A 15,937-nucleotide genomic window follows, 5' to 3' on the forward strand; every position below is an offset into this window, starting at 1 on the left:
CTCTCTCTCTCTCTCTCTCTCTCTCTCCCTCCCTCTCTCTCTCTCTCTCTCTCTCTCTCTGTTACGGTCTTGTACTTTCACTAATAACCTAACCTTCACATCTGAAAATCCAAACCTACTCAAGAACATATTACCCACCCTATATAGTTAGATTGCGCTTGGGAAGGTGTCTCTTCACACGGCGTGTTATAAAGCATGCCCACTGAATTACGTGTGTCGGAAATGAACGTGCTTCTGGAAATTTTGCAAAATGTTAAAAAAAAATCGAAAACATTTTTTTATTAAAGAAATGTTTTCTCTCCTTTTACCTAGCGTACAAACGACGCACGACAGTGTTTGCACGTCGATATATATTTACACAATTGTGCGAAACGAGACTTCTGAAGACAACAATAACGTTGAGCAAGGTCAGGATTCTTCTTTCTGCCTATTTCGAGAGGACAATATGCGTGACTCATGAGAAATTTAATTTTCGAAAGCACGTTCATACGAGCTTAACAACGTAGAGTAATTAATTAAACAAAATTGGAATATGCGTGTGGAATGAAATCAATAGGATTTAATACGTCACGAAAGATAAAATTATTTATTACATTTATTCATTTCTTTGAAATTTATATTTTTCACTTTCAGTATTCATTTCTTTCTCGATACCAATGACGCCGTTTCTCGCTCTGTACTGTAAACTGTCGGTTTTATTTTTTGTCGCAAAATCTGTGCCATTATTATTCTTCACGTTGTCTCGCGGGTATTTTGAAATATACATATATTGGTTCTTTATTTTTTCTTTTAATGCATTTAACAATCTAGTCAATGTTTTTTGTATTGCATGACACTGCACTACCGTAATATATAAAGGATGGACTTTGGTTTTACTTTAAAGATACAAAACAATAATAATGACAGATGATCATTTTTAAATACATATATACGTATACATATATGCAATTATATGTGTATATATATATTTATATATGAAATGAAAAACTTAACGCGTTGCTATCGAAAGATTTCTCTATTCATGAATTTTTTTGAAATTTACAAAAAAAATTGCCTTGCGTAAAAATTTTTTGCAGCAAAAAACATTACTTGCAAATTCAATCGCGTTTATATTTCATCGGCACAGCACACTGCATGACAGCATGACTCTCTCTTGATTCTTCGTCTGTATACTATTTCCAAAATGACGCTACTTGTCTAAAAGAAAGTCGAAAAAAGACGATTAATTTCGAAATTGCCTCCACGGCAATGTTTGTTCCTATTAAAGAGAAAAACAATCAAACGTCAATAATTGATATTAATCAAATAAACTTGACAAAACTCCAAGTAACTTCATACAACATACAATTCGTTTAAAGTTCCTAAAAAAATGAAACTAAAAGAATACAATAACTCTTGAATTTGCACTTTTATACGAATTTTCGTATTTCACGTAAATATCATTGTTACGCAGTAAAAAAAAAATTTCTTTTGGACAAGTAGTTCAATTACCCACCCTCCGCCCTAATGATAGCAAAATTATTAAAACGCACTGCGTGGGCCTTCAGCTCGAACCGTGTCGCGACTGAGTGACGATGATAATAAAGAAAAAAAAAAAATATATATATATAAATAAAAAAATAACACATGAGAAACAAAGAACAATATCAAACGCATTGTAATAATACAAACGACAAACTAGCAGAAAAAAAATATTTTTAACGACACGGCCCAAAGCTGAACGCGCATGTCCTCACAGAAAGGCTTTTTAAACGGAGCCTTTTGCCAAATTAATTTTGCGTATCGCCAAGTTCAGATCGCGAGATTTCTCTGGCAAGCCATGCGGCTCGTGTCGCGTCATTTGTTCATTTTGGCACGCGCGGCTGCGAGGTCATTTCGAATAGTCATTAATTGCACACACGTGTAATTATACATAAGTTGAAAAACGATACGATCGAGAAATGCAAATATCCCAAGTGCAGTTCCATGTTGCATTTGCGTAAACCAACTAGAGTTACAGTTGGATTATTTTCGCAATTCGTGCAAATAGTATACTTTATTTTTTTTAATTTGCGCAATTAACTTGCATCGACTATATTTCCAATCGAATAAAGATAATTTCAATTGTCCTTTAAACCTTTGGATTTTTGAACGTGCAAATTTTTATATTCGTTTAATGCATCCCCGGCAACTATTGCCTGGATAGGTTATTAATTATAATTTAATTAATTATATTGGCTTCGCAGCTGACAACGTCCACGTGTCTTTTTAGGTAAAAATGTTTAATTGACTTTTAGACATTAGACTGTCTTGAGTGATGCTAGCCAAACAAGAAGCTTTATATATTATTGTATACATATCTATCTATATATGCCGCGTGTATAGATACATACGTTTATAAATTGTTACGTATCGATTACGTAAGCATATATAAGTGAAATGTTTTTAACCTTTAAATTCTCAGTGTATTATAATCTATGTTGCACCCAAAATTAAGTGTTAAAGCCGGAAGTAGCACTTTCATTCTGTGTGACTTCCAATTCATTTTATAAGCATTAATTGAGTGTCTATTGGAGTCTCGTGAAACCATGCACGATCAGTACGATTAAAAAGCTTCGTTCGATTTTATTGCGATTATGTTTGCTGATACTAAGAAAAAAAAAAAATTTTTTTTTACGTAATTAGAGAAATTCCAATCAGTGACGTATTCGTGAAAATTATAGTGAATTATAGTGATTATTAAATTTCTTATCGGATCCTATTGATAATAGTTTGGCTCTATTGATAATTGTTATATATATATATATATATATATGTCGTATATATACCTATACATGGAAAACTGTAAATTAATGAATTTTATTAGGAATATTTTCACAATGTTGTTGAGAGAGAATACAAAAGTGCTTCTTCTTCCATCATCAGTAAATAAATTTTTGAGGGAAAATCCAATTCCAACGAAACTCGTGCACGGTTTCGAGAATGCGACTGTACTACGTTTATTAGGCAATAGTAATTCCACAATGCGCTAATTAAAATGTCAAAGTTTTAGATAGATCGCGCGGTCGTGCCGATTATTAATTCGATTGATAAATAAGTGGATAACGATTTCACGATGAAATCGATTTTTAATTGGATCCACTGACGACACAGAGATTTATTGTACGCCGTAGGCGTGACAGTCGATTTAAATAGTTTAATAAAAAAATAACAATAATAATGAGAATTAATATTACGTATAGATATACAAGATGACATATGATGTTGTTATTCAATATTATAAATTTATAATTTACATAAGTAAAAAGATTCTTGAGGTGGCTCAAAGGTACTGAATCATCCGTAAATACGGAATCAGTGAATACTATAAATGAATTAGGATAAATACAATTTTTTCCGATATTTTTTAAATTGGGTTAAATAATGTTTCACGATGTAAAACATTAAAAAGTCTCTCAAGCTTTGAGTCACTTGGGTATTCATTGCCGTTCGCAAAAATTTTTCAAAAAATTTCACGCTGCTTCAATTATTTAAAATAAGCTTTTCACGCAGTGTCTCATTTTTTTTAGCCAATCAAATCAAAAAGGCTTCTTTCAATTCGAAAGATTATTATTTTGCGCCTTTATGAGAAAAAAAAATGATGACGTTAACAATTCGCAGGAATATCACACAGCTCGTTATTAAAGTTGAATTAATTAATTATACACGCATAGGTGCTAATTATCATTCAGCGAGATATTGAATTTAGAGGGCGGACAAAGAAAGAGAATATTGTTGAAATGAGGGTGAAAAAAAAAATGAAGAGTATAGAAAATTATATAAAGAGAACAAAAAGGATCAATCTAGATTCAAAACGCCAAATATCATTAGATCGTAAGGAATAATGAATTGTGCGTTGCTGCCGACGCGGCTGGGTTAGGCAGTACAATATTATGTAAGATGCAGAGAACATTTATTATATCATACCATAAAAGAAGGAAATGCTGGATTGTGGCATTTTCGTAGTCATATCATCGATGAAAATAAAATTTATATATCAGAATTTACCAGTCTCAATTATTATTTAAGAGAAATTAATCATTTTCACGATTATTATTGTTATTGTTGTTATTATTATTATCGTTATTATTATTACTACTACAACCTTCCTCCCTCCATCTTTGATTCGCTAATTTACGACATTACAGAGACCTACGACGAGTCGTATTTTTTTTATGCTCAGAATTCTTGCAGTGACAACAGCAACAAAAAGAAAAATTATGTCTCACGCAGTGAGAACAGAAAATATGTTTACTCACGGTCAAACTAACGCGCGACTAATTGTTTAATTATATTTTTCACAAAATACAATTTTTATTAAAATTTTTTTCTAAGAAAGAAAATAAAAATAATGGAACGCGAATTATTATGATGAATCGTCAATGCTATCCTCGAACAGTGGACAAACATTCTCGTGTTACTACGCAATCGATTTTCAGACTTTACTATTCTATATGACGCAATACACCATTGTTGTCTATTCTTGGGTCGTATAATGGCCGCACTTCTGGCACAGTTTTCCTGAATCCTTTGAATCCCTTTTCATTTGTGATAACACACCGCTAGAATTTGATATATTGCTGATGGCTCCAATGGTCTCACTCTTGCATAAACCCTTTTCGAGGCTAAACTCCTTGGGATCTACCTGATCCGTCATTTTGGTAACATCTTGTTTACCGACAGAGCCGTTTACTATCTTGGTAACGTACCCACCGACGTCAGTGCAGGAATCTGTTTTACCGGCGAGGGATTCCGCGGATTCAAAATGGTCCATGAAAGTTCCGCAAGAATTTTCTGGAAAAGAAAAGAGAAGTCACCTACGTGTATAAGCTTCAATAGGATTTGACATCCTTCGTCAATAATTTAGAAATAATTTATTAAGAATTTACCGATTGACGAATCTGTTTTATCGATACTCATCGAAGATTCTGTTTTTCCTATGCCATCTTCATCTTCTCTCATTAATGGTAGATTTGTGCAAGGTTCGGAAAGCGGTCTACCACAGGAGGCATATCCCTGTGTAAAATAATGTTTTTCAATTAGTTTTTTGGGGTATTTAAACAGGTCTCAATTTTTACGTACCTGCACAAGATCCATACGGGAATCCAATGAGAATTGTTTTCCAGACATCAAAATACCCCGTATACGTCTTCGCATGGCTATAAATATAATTATGTTATTTATTGTTATTATTATTATTATTATTATTCTAATATATTATATTATATCACAATAATTTGCCTGGACTGTCTCTAGCTTCCAATCGAAGCTGTCCAAAAGTTTTCATACATTCGTTAAATACATCAGCAGTGTCGTAAATGGCAGCAAAGCTTCCATTAACAATTTTTGGTGACATCGGCGAATTTGCCAATAAAAGGCTCGATCCAAAATTCTCATTTTTCTCGCGTGTCTCTGAAATTCAAACATACGGCTCGTACTAGTTCGTTATTACATTTTTTTCAAAAATAAAGAATAACAATAAAAGAAAATAATAAAAATATTTATATGACGTAACATTATCGATCCCTTTCTCTCCACATGCAAAAAGTGTAAAGCGTAACGAAAAAAAGTAAAAAACAAAATTTACTTACTTAACTTACACACATAATACATATTGTTCATGCAAACAAGGTTCTCCAAAGCCATTTTTAATTCTAATCTAAAGGTCAATATTGATAAGCTATTTAGTCTTTTTCGAGGATTCAAGATCATTTATTACTTATTTAGCAAAAAAAAACAAATTTTTAACACATATGCCTATGTATCAGCAAATTCGTGTTACCTGCCAAAGACACCTTAACTCTTACGGGCGAACCATTATTCTGTCCTAGTATTTCCGTCGCTGTGTTACGTATTTCCGCCCAATCCTTGAGTATGTCTTCGTTAGTAGTACTGAAAAATAATGTATGAAAAAATCAATCCGAAGACGAAAAAAAAAATTTCAAAAAAATTTACTTAGTTGACGTCACAGTAAATCTTATGACGTATTGCCCATGCAGTGCCGCTGGTACACAATGAACACGTCCTCTGTTGTTCATCCTCTTCAGTAGCCTCTCCGTTAATGAATTTTCACCCCGTAGACGAAACACAACCATTCCCAAGTGTCTGGTTGCTGGAATCTCAAAACGACTATCGCCCAAAACCAGAGCCTCGAATTTCTGTGCTAATCTGACACCCTGTAGGTAAAACAGATTTTGCGTATAATAAAAAGTCTCGTAGTGCGCAAAAATTTTATTTTTCATTATTTTACCTCGCGTATGTGTTTCTGCAATCCGGTTATCCCATAATTTCGAATTACGAACCAAAGCTTTAAAGCTCGGAATCTTTTGGATAAAGGTATTTGCCAGTGCTAAGGAAAAACAATAGATTGAAATATTTCAATTGACTTGGCGATACCGCATCGAAATTGAACTTACCATATAATCGATAGCGAGTCCTAAAAAAAAATTTTTTTATATATCAAATGAATTTTATTGTGAAGGTAAAAAAAATATTATTTGTTTCCTAAAATACTTTCTCACGGATTTATATAATATATCACGGTGTAATGGCTTGCGAAATAGTAATTAAAACCGTTAATAATCGATCACGAAGAACCGATAATAGTTCGATGTCTATTGAACAAATAATAAAAATAATAATCAAGTAATCCTCTTACCAGAATTTTCATGCTTCAAATATAATGGATCCACGTTAAATGTCCTGTGAAGAGCCTGGCTACTTTTCACCCTAGAAAGCACATAGAAGATTTTGCCAAGTTAACCTAAAAATCTTAACAGTTCGCTTGGCGCTAATTACACGTCACCATATTTATTCTCTCTCACTGCTCGTTAGACAACTAATTTGATTTTTTTTTCTAATTAGTGTACACACGAAAACACTTAATTTTTATTAACAAACAGTAAGAATATGAAGAAATCGGAGAAAATTTTATTTGAACTTTATTTTTTGAAATTTCAATAAACCAAATTTTTTAATTTTAATTTCAAAACTCGATTTGTATCACAGACTGTATATATATATAGTTTCGGAATATATTTATATATTAACACGCGTCTATATTACTCGGCTGATCGATCAACCTCGATAGCAATTGGAGTCAGTGGCAAGTCTCTCTCAAGCCATGAACAACCGTTCTTAGGTTCGAACGGAAATTACGTCACGATAAAAAAAGTCGTCGCTCTTCCGGACTGACTACTTCCGCGGAAGCTTTCGATTATGAGTCTAGCTGTGATGAATTATGCTTTATGGAAAGCGGTTCTCATTTTATTTTATATTATTTCACGATACGCTCAATATTCACGCGGTGTTAATAATTACCCATAATTAAAGTATTTCAATGTCACCGAATTGTAAATAAAATATTATAAAAAATTAAATTTTTCAAAAATTTTACTTACCACATGGCCGTGCAATCGAAATGTACCATAAGCCATTTGCTTGGATTGAAAGCAAAGGAATCGGCATATTCAATACCCTGAAGCCAGCTACGAAATTCCGGACAGACAAAAGCACTTCCGGCGTAAGCAGCATCAATGTGCAACCAGAGTCCATTCTTTCCACCTAAGATAAATTTAAAAAATTCAAAAATTTTCCCATCTTAATGACAAATACAGTGCTTGACATTTATTTCAAAATTCTTACAAATGGGTCCTATCTCTTTGAGATTGTCAAAAGAGCAAGCACCGGTAGTGCCCAGTGTGGCACACACCTGAAAAAATTAATAGACCCTATCAATAACGAATAATTTATATTAAATAAATTTTTATTTCATCCGATCAATGGTCCTCTAAGGTCCATTAACAAAGGCTACTTATCTCGATTATTAATTGAAAATCAACCATAAAAAATACTTAAACCAGTCATCCGAGACCAAAGCAAAATTTCCCAAAGGGACTAATTATCTTAGAATTTTCTTGTCCATCAAGCTTACTCTTTAGAAGCGAAGAGAGATAAGACAAAATTAATTGGAAGATGCTGACATGCAACAAATCTAAGTAAGAAGATTTTCCACCCACCCTGTCTATTTTTCCTATTTTTTGTTTCCCTTTTCCATTCACCCCCTTAAGGTTGCATGGTGACCAAGAGTGATTATCATTATTTTCTAAATTGCTGTACATCTTCATTTCAAAATTCCCCCTTGAGACCGACTGAAGTATCACCAGATGCTACAACCCCTTAGGTACATTACCGCAATTTCAATCCCTCTGCATCTCTACGTGAATCACCAAGGGCGATCCCTTTTCCAATTGCGTACAATGAAAATCGAAAATTATTCAAGTTACTCACAAAAAATGGTACTAGTCCCTCTTCGCGGTCACGTGACAAAGCTTCCGCCAGCATTTCACCCCTCATACTGAGGTCATCATCCGATTCAATGTATCTCATACGAACCAATCCGATCAATCCAGCTTTTTCGACGCTCGAATGGGCCTATCAAGTGTCACGTAATTATTCGAAAAATTCAATCACTCACCAATAGTCCGTTATTGATAATTATTTTTCACCTGGTCCGAACAATAAGCTACAAGTCGTGAATTGATCTCCGTAGGTAATCGATCAGGTTCGTTCTGCTGAATATCACGAATCGCCCTGGTCCTTGCAGCCAATAGGCAAACAAGGGTTGCTTCGCTGGCAGTTGTCTGTATGACACCACCCCCTGAGCCACCAGGACGATGTATAAACTCTTCGGGCAGTCCAATCATTTTTCCAAGCCAGTTCATTACGATTGTCTCCAGCTCGGTGCACGCGGGACTTGACGCCTAATGCGGTGAACGATGTTGGATAGAATTTTTTTTTAATTATTAATTTAAAAAATTTTTTACCCAGGTGAAACCGAGACAGTTTATGGCATCAGCGAGCATATCGGCCAGGAGGCTGGCCGGCGAATTTAGAGCTGGAAAGTAGGCATGCATGTGTGGACTCTGCCAATGAGTAACGCCAGGCATTATGCACTTTTCTATGTCTCCAAAAATCTCCTCCCAGGGTTCACCCTCGAGGGGTGCTGAAGGTGGTAAAATGTTTCTAAGATAACCCGGTGATACTGCCGGATAGACACGACGAGTACGAATAGTCTCGAGATAGTCGGCTATGTAGTCAACCATTTCTTTGCCTGTGTATAAAAAATTAAAATTTTTCATCCGTTAAAATTTTTCAAAAAATTTCTTTACAATAATTAGAGCTAAGATTTTTTGTGGTTTTTTTTTAAGGGTTTTTAAGTGGAGGCTGCTTCCGTTCATTGATCGATAGACATCTATGGGCAAAAAGAACTACCCTAATCGAAATCTAAGGTAGATAAACACTTTGACAGCCTCTTACTATTTACGCTGCGTCCAAATAAATTGTCAATTAAAACAACAAGAAGGGGATGAACTGAGAGAAGAGAGAACTGCGTGCGTTGCTTGGATGGAGAAAATAAATTGTTTCCAACCCTTTCATCGTGTTTAGGGGTAAACACTGAGAAGAGGTAAATACATTACGGTTTAAGGTGCAGAATAGTAGGTGGATTGTTTTGTCAGAAATCAATGAAGAGTTTATTCCATTGACTAAATATTTTATAAATAAGGCTTGGTGCAATTTTGAAATAACTAAAGCAGTTGCTTCAAATAGAATATAGCTGCGAGTCAATTGACGTTCCAATCATTTATAGGTGGCTTTAGGGGTAGGTAGGGAATCGAGGAACAATATCGTCCCCATAAAATTTCCTTTACTGACAATATCCACCCTTCCCTATCACCAGACTTGTACGATTTCTCTTTATTGACATTGTTTCAGTGTTCGCGAATCCCGATCGGCCGTGCATCTGGTTTTATTTAAATCTTTCTTACGGCCACGGTTATTCGATTTTATTGGAAGCCAACGATCTCGCCAAGTTTCCCTTACCTAATTTTATTTCCAAGAACCCAATATGCACCGTATCACGGCAAGTAATTTAGCAGAAAAAAAAATAAAAAGCTTTATCAAATCGTATATAAGTAAAAAAATTTTTTTGGACATTTCAAAAAACTCACCATGCTTTCGATATTCCTCGAGGTTCATGTTCGCTGTAACACAAAAAAAAAATTTTGCAAATTTTACAACAATTACCAAATCAACCGAGAGAACCCTCCGCTCTCACTTTTCAAATGCGTCGATCACAGGAGCCAAATTTCAAAATTTCGATCACACCGTTTAATGCGCATGTGTCAGATAATAAAGTTTCCTGTTTCTCGCGAACGAAAATTTTGGTGGTACGAATAAATTTGTCTTTTTCAAAATCCAGAATTCACTTTGATCTCGTTAATCTTTTTTTTATCTTTCACGAAGATTTCCGCAGGTGCACCATGCGTTGACCTAGCAACTACGAAGTTTGAGGATAACAGAACGAACTGATGATTTGTACGGATTCTCGATCGATCGCACGTCATACGCTTCGAGCTTATTAGGGTAGTGTCACAAGGCTCGTCACGGCCTAGAACTAAATACTTACTTTTTCTGATATTTAAATTCCAAGCGATTGCTGCGCATTCTGACGGCGATTGCGTGCAACGCAAGTGACAATTAAGACCTGCCCATACAATTTCAATGTACAAAAGACCAAAAATCATACAATTATTTTATAAATCGATCAATAAGAAAAAACGCCTTTATTTTGATATCGCCCCCAAAATTTTGTATCGACTATATTATTTTGAAAAAGAAATTTAATATTTTATTTCTCACTTAGGTAATATTTAATTGGGTTACTCTACAGTCACTCCTACGATACATCCTATAACGAAGACGTACAAATGTTGATAGCTCGCACGGCCGTGTCGTATTAGCCAACGATCGGATTTGAGGTGAAAGATGATTGTGCGCGTAAATAGGCCGAGGGTGAGCTGTGACGAAATTTTCCGTCACAGGTGTTGCGTGTAGGTTGAAAATTAAATTCAAAAAATGCAAAAATCAAATAGTCGTAAATATAAAGGACCGGGATAATTTTGTACCCGAGTGTACCGAAGCTCTTTTATTTAATAGCATTCGAGTCCGTTTGAATATAGAGAATTGAATAGAGAATGCAGATATATATATTTAAGGGCTGTTACATAAACTCAAGTAAGTTTCACTGTTACATTCGAAATAGTTTTCGTCCACTGTAGGAAACGCTGTGAAATTGCTGGGAAGTTCGCACGCGAAACATTCGCCATGTGGCAAATTTTCGCTAATCTTATTTTCGAAAACAGAGAATACCACTAGGTGTCCAAAAGTCTCTAGGGAAATTCTAACCTGGGGATATTACGTATTATCGCGAATAGTTTTACGAGAACGTAAATCATTGTTACGAACATGAGTTACCCTGTGTACAATTAATTGATTTTTTTAATTGACAAAATAGTACTTTGCGATACGAGTGCGATAAAGCGAACTTTATTGCAACCAGTATCGCATAATATTTTCTGTAACGAATTCATGAAAAGTGCTACTTTTTCTGCCTCCGAAGTGACTGGAACATCTCCTCATTGGAGGAGGCAGCCATAAGAAGAGCAAGGAAGGCCTCCAAAGTGAACGCACTTCATGACAGCGCGCGAGAACAAAGTTTACTTATCGCACCAGTGCGAGAAGAAAGCACTAGTGCGATAATGTAGAATTGGGCCGACTTGCGCATGCGCATCATATTTATCGTATCCTTAGTTATAAAGCGCCACTTACGCCACACTTTGGAGGCACGAAAAGTAGCGTTTTTCATGCATGAGTTACATAAAAAAAATATGCTCTCGCAGTAATTTACTAATTTTTAAATAAAGCCAATGACGTAACAAAAATTTTACTTTTGCAAATATTTCGTAATATCGACTACCAGCTGCGATCACAGCTAATTTATTCGGACCAATAAATGCAGATTTCAATTAATTACACCATTGTTGAAATAATTAAAACTTGCACAGAAGTCTCATTTCTTTTTATCACTATGTCTCTTGCCTGGTCCAAATGGTAATAATTATATGTATACATGTCAGTAACTACGTACTTGGTGTCATTAAAACAAAAAAATTAATAAATTAATCGTCACTCGATAAGCACACTGATAAGAGCAGACCAAAAGCAGCAGAATAGTCGATAATATTAAAATTTCGATCGTCTACCATTTCCGTAAAAGACTTTTGCAATTTCCCGTAGCTTTCATTTCTGCGGCGACCAACTAATCTCCTCACGACGGCTACTATCAAGCCGCTGACAATCAATGTGATTTTATTTAATGAAAAGCTTTATCGGACTATCAGTGTCTGTCAGGAAGAACAACATCAGTAAAAAAGCTCAAAATGGCAATAGAGCTTATTTTCCAAAAAATTAATTTTCAAACTCCAATGAAAAACAATGAAAATCATTGAGTACAAAATTCATAAAAGATTCGCTATGAATCGGTAAAAAAAATGCGCGAAAATTCAAAATACTCTTATACGACACCATTTTTTAATTCACCAAAATTTGTGCAAATTTTTCAAAACTGACCTTTAGTCGATACGATCAGGCTGGATGTTTAACGTTTGGACGGTTGTCCGTTGGTTTGTTGTAAGTTGTCACTGTACAACGAATTGCCAGTTGTAAATGATACCTACGGTGTTGGGGAGGTATGGGCATCGTTCAACAAGTGGCTGCTTTTATATGGCAGAACAACGTACAAGAAACTAACGCAGGCGCTCTCTTGGACAGAGTGAATTTTCGAGAGTATGCGCGCCTGAACTATAATATATAGTCTTATCCATTATATTCCAGTCCAGACACACTTCGCAGATGTGTTGAATCTTTCGAAGCTCGAATTAAAAAGTGCATCGAAGTCGGAGGACACCATTTTTGAGCACTCATTGTAAAATTTTAATAAAAAACAATCACCCCGATGGTGAGAGGCAAAGGGACTCACCGATATCAAACACCCCGAAGGGAATAGGCCACTGCTACGTCCACGTCGTTATTCCTGGATAGAGCTAAAAGTAGTGCCTAAAATTGAATTGACTACAATTGAATGGTCCTCCTGAATACATTGAACACGTCTCATTTACCTTTCGTTTGGAAGCGTTATCCTTGAAATAATACAAAATTTCATTTTTCACTTGCAGCGTCATCTGTCGCGAATCGAGAAAAAATTTTCAAACAAAACTCACGTATTTTTTAAAGGAGAATCGGAATCTGTGATAAAAAATAGGGGTTCTTATTTGAAATTTCAAAGTTACCCTCCTCCTGCCCCCAGGGGGTAGGGTTTGGGCTAAATTTTTCAAAGTCGCTTTTTCCCCTCGAAAATACAAATTTTTTTATTACAGACATTTTTTTTCGTAGGATGCGTATTTGTTGAGACATTTCGATGTCTCAAAAAAAACACCCTGTATGCAGGGTGGAACATTTAATTCATCTACTCGGGATACAATCGGCGTTTTGTCGAATATCGTAAAATGTTTGGGACAAAAGTTGTTCAGTTTCCAGAGGGAAGTGAGGTGAGGGAGGAGGTTCATTTTGATTTTGAACAATGTTGCCGAGATTATATCAAGTCCAAATTTTATATTTTTTATTTAACAGGAGCTCGTATTTTGTACTACGTTTTCTTGAGCCGATATCGAGACGTTTTCGAAAATTAGTTATAGCTTAGAAAGATATGGCTATCTATAGAAAGATATAACTTCGCAGTATCATAAATTGCATACATTATCCACGCATTTCCTTATTACTAAAATAATTTTTTAAAATTCTATGATGACATTTTTCATACAGAAATTATATCAAGTCCAAATTTAATTTTTTTTTAACAGGAGCTCGTATTTTGTACTACGTTTTCTTGAGCCGATATCGAGACGTTTTCGAAAATTAGTTATAGCTTAGAAAGATATAGCTATCTATAGAAAGATATAACTTCGCAGTATCATAAATTGCATACATTATCCACGCATTTCCTTATTACTAAAATAATTTTTTTAAATTCTATGATGACATTTTTCATACAGAGATTATATCAAGTCCAAATTTTTAATTTTTTTTTAACACGAACTCGTATTTTGTACTACGTTTTCTTGAGCCGATATCGAGACGTTTTCGAAAATTAGTTATAGCTTAGAAAGATATAGCTATCTATAGAAAGATATAACTTCGCAGTATCATAAATTGCATACATTATCCACGCATTTCCTTATTACTAAAATAATTATTTTAAATTCTATGATGACATTTTTCATACAGAGATTATATCAAGTCCAAATTTTTAATTTTTTTTTAACACGAACTCGTATTTTGTACTACGTTTTCTTGAGCCGATATCGAGACGTTTTCGAAAATTAGTTATAGCTTAGAAAGATATAGCTATCTATAGAAAGATATAACTTCGCAGTATCATAAATTGCATACATTATCCACGCATTTCCTTATTACTAAAATAATTATTTTAAATTCTATGATGACATTTTTCATACAGAGATTATATCAAGTCCAAATTTTTAATTTTTTTTTAACACGAACTCGTATTTTGTACTACGTTTTCTTGAGCCGATATCGAGACGTTTTCGAAAATTAGTTATAGCTTAGAAAGATATAGCTATCTATAGAAAGATATAACTTCGCAGTATCATAAATTGCCTCCATTATCCACACATTTCCTTATTACTAAAATAATTATTTTAAATTCTATGATGACATTTTTCATACAGGGTGTAACGTTAGTTGACACGCGTGGTGTATGAAATAATTTACTACTGTTTATTATTTATATGTTTAATTGCCATTTTTTATGTGGCATGAGTGTGATTTTTATACTGTGTAGTTTAAGTCGTTGTGTATAGTAGAGCAGGGGTAGCTACCTTATCGGGATTGCAATTTTCTTCCATAAAGACTGCAACTAACTTTTCTTCGCATGTAGGTAAGCTTCATGATACGGGAAGGAGCTTTATGGTTCTTCAGGAGTCCCATAGCCCTGGATTGCGTTGACAATATAGACATGACGTATACATTACAATTCTAACTTTACAAACTATCGACTGTCTACCTGTATATTGGAAATCGGGAAGTATCGGTTTCAATTTCTTTATCGATTCCTATACAGTCACTCAACCCTGAATTTAATCTTGGAATATAATGAGAAGAAGATTTAGGACAATTTATAAATCCGTAGAGACGTTTAGTATCCTTCACCCAGTATGTATTTTAACCGTGAAAGATCTTTCCTTGTGGATTTTCACCGGGAGCAGCTGCAGTTTTAATTACGCTGATTACGGATCTTGAGAATTTTCATGTTTCTTTGGATCATTTGTTCTCGTAAGAAATATTGATTTTTATGAATCTTTAAATATTTTTAAGATACATACCTGAACAATTTTTAAATTCCACATTTTTATATTCTTGAGCCATATGAAATTTAGAGTATCGTTTTGGTAATGGTGATAATATTTAATAATTGTATTTTTTGTTTTTAATAATTACATAGATAGCGTCTAGTATTTTCGAATTATTTTTAAGTAGCAAATCTATTTTCACGACTTAAAATTTATTAAAAAAAAAAATATTGAAAATTATCAACAATTCATCTTGTACGTATATATACACAACTTAGTACAAATTCTGCACACAATGTTGTACCGACGGTCAGTAAGAAAATCTACATTGTATCCATATGCTTAAAGCATCACTCACAACCTGCGCGCTACATTACTATCAGTAGATAAGACGAATAAAAAATAAATTCGAAACAATTTACCATCCGTGAAAACCGAACAAAAAAATAAATTCCACAGTAACAAACGACACAACTCACAGATGGAACTGCTTTCCATCTGAAATAGATAGAATCACTCCGTCATACAGAAGGTAATAAAAATACCGCATAATGCTGCAGCATAGGAAATCTACGACTGCAATATTTTCGAATGACGTACCTCATGACGTAATACAAAGCATATAAAATCGAATAATTCTCAACGTCCCT

The 15,937-nt window shown here is 34.3% G+C and overlaps 1 protein-coding gene across 2 annotated transcripts; it reads right to left on the minus strand.

Moving 5' to 3' along the window:
• Nucleotides 1-3,909: 3,909 nt before the first annotated feature.
• On the minus strand, nucleotides 3,910-12,704 carry LOC107264877 (histidine decarboxylase). 2 transcript variants are annotated; one of them, XM_015733635.2, is made up of 16 exons: nucleotides 12,490-12,704; nucleotides 10,029-10,061; nucleotides 8,844-9,130; nucleotides 8,526-8,780; nucleotides 8,308-8,451; nucleotides 7,663-7,729; nucleotides 7,419-7,581; nucleotides 6,677-6,747; nucleotides 6,435-6,454; nucleotides 6,269-6,367; nucleotides 5,974-6,194; nucleotides 5,801-5,910; nucleotides 5,260-5,430; nucleotides 5,101-5,177; nucleotides 4,908-5,034; nucleotides 3,910-4,812 (listed from the first exon to the last, which is right to left on the minus strand). In XM_015733635.2, the coding sequence occupies exons 2-16, from the start codon at nucleotides 10,054-10,056 to the stop codon at nucleotides 4,496-4,498; spliced, it is 2,157 nt and encodes a 718-aa protein (XP_015589121.1). In that variant the 5' UTR covers nucleotides 10,057-10,061; nucleotides 12,490-12,704; the 3' UTR covers nucleotides 3,910-4,495. The 2 variants fall into 2 exon arrangements, with proteins under 2 accessions (XP_015589121.1, XP_024937837.1); XM_025082069.1 differs by lacking the exon at nucleotides 12,490-12,704 and adding an exon at nucleotides 10,136-10,375.
• Between the last annotated feature and the right edge of the window lie 3,233 nt (nucleotides 12,705-15,937).

This window comes from Cephus cinctus, unplaced genomic scaffold (genome assembly GCF_000341935.2).
Source record: "Cephus cinctus unplaced genomic scaffold, Ccin1 Ccin1_scaffold0201, whole genome shotgun sequence".
Lineage (NCBI taxonomy): Eukaryota > Metazoa > Arthropoda > Insecta > Hymenoptera > Cephidae > Cephus > Cephus cinctus.

Excerpts from the sequence above, each read along its gene's own strand:
- LOC107264877 (XM_015733635.2), bottom strand. The coding sequence starts at position 10,056 with ATGAACCTCGAGGAATATCGAAAGCATG. Across the intron at positions 8,781-8,843 it reads ACTGTCTCGGTTTCACCTGG|GCGTCAAGTCCCGCGTGCAC; the intron begins GTAAAAAATTTT and ends TCACCGCATTAG. Across the intron at positions 7,582-7,662 it reads CAAAGAGATAGGACCCATTT|GTGGAAAGAATGGACTCTGG; the intron begins GTAAGAATTTTG and ends AATTTATCTTAG.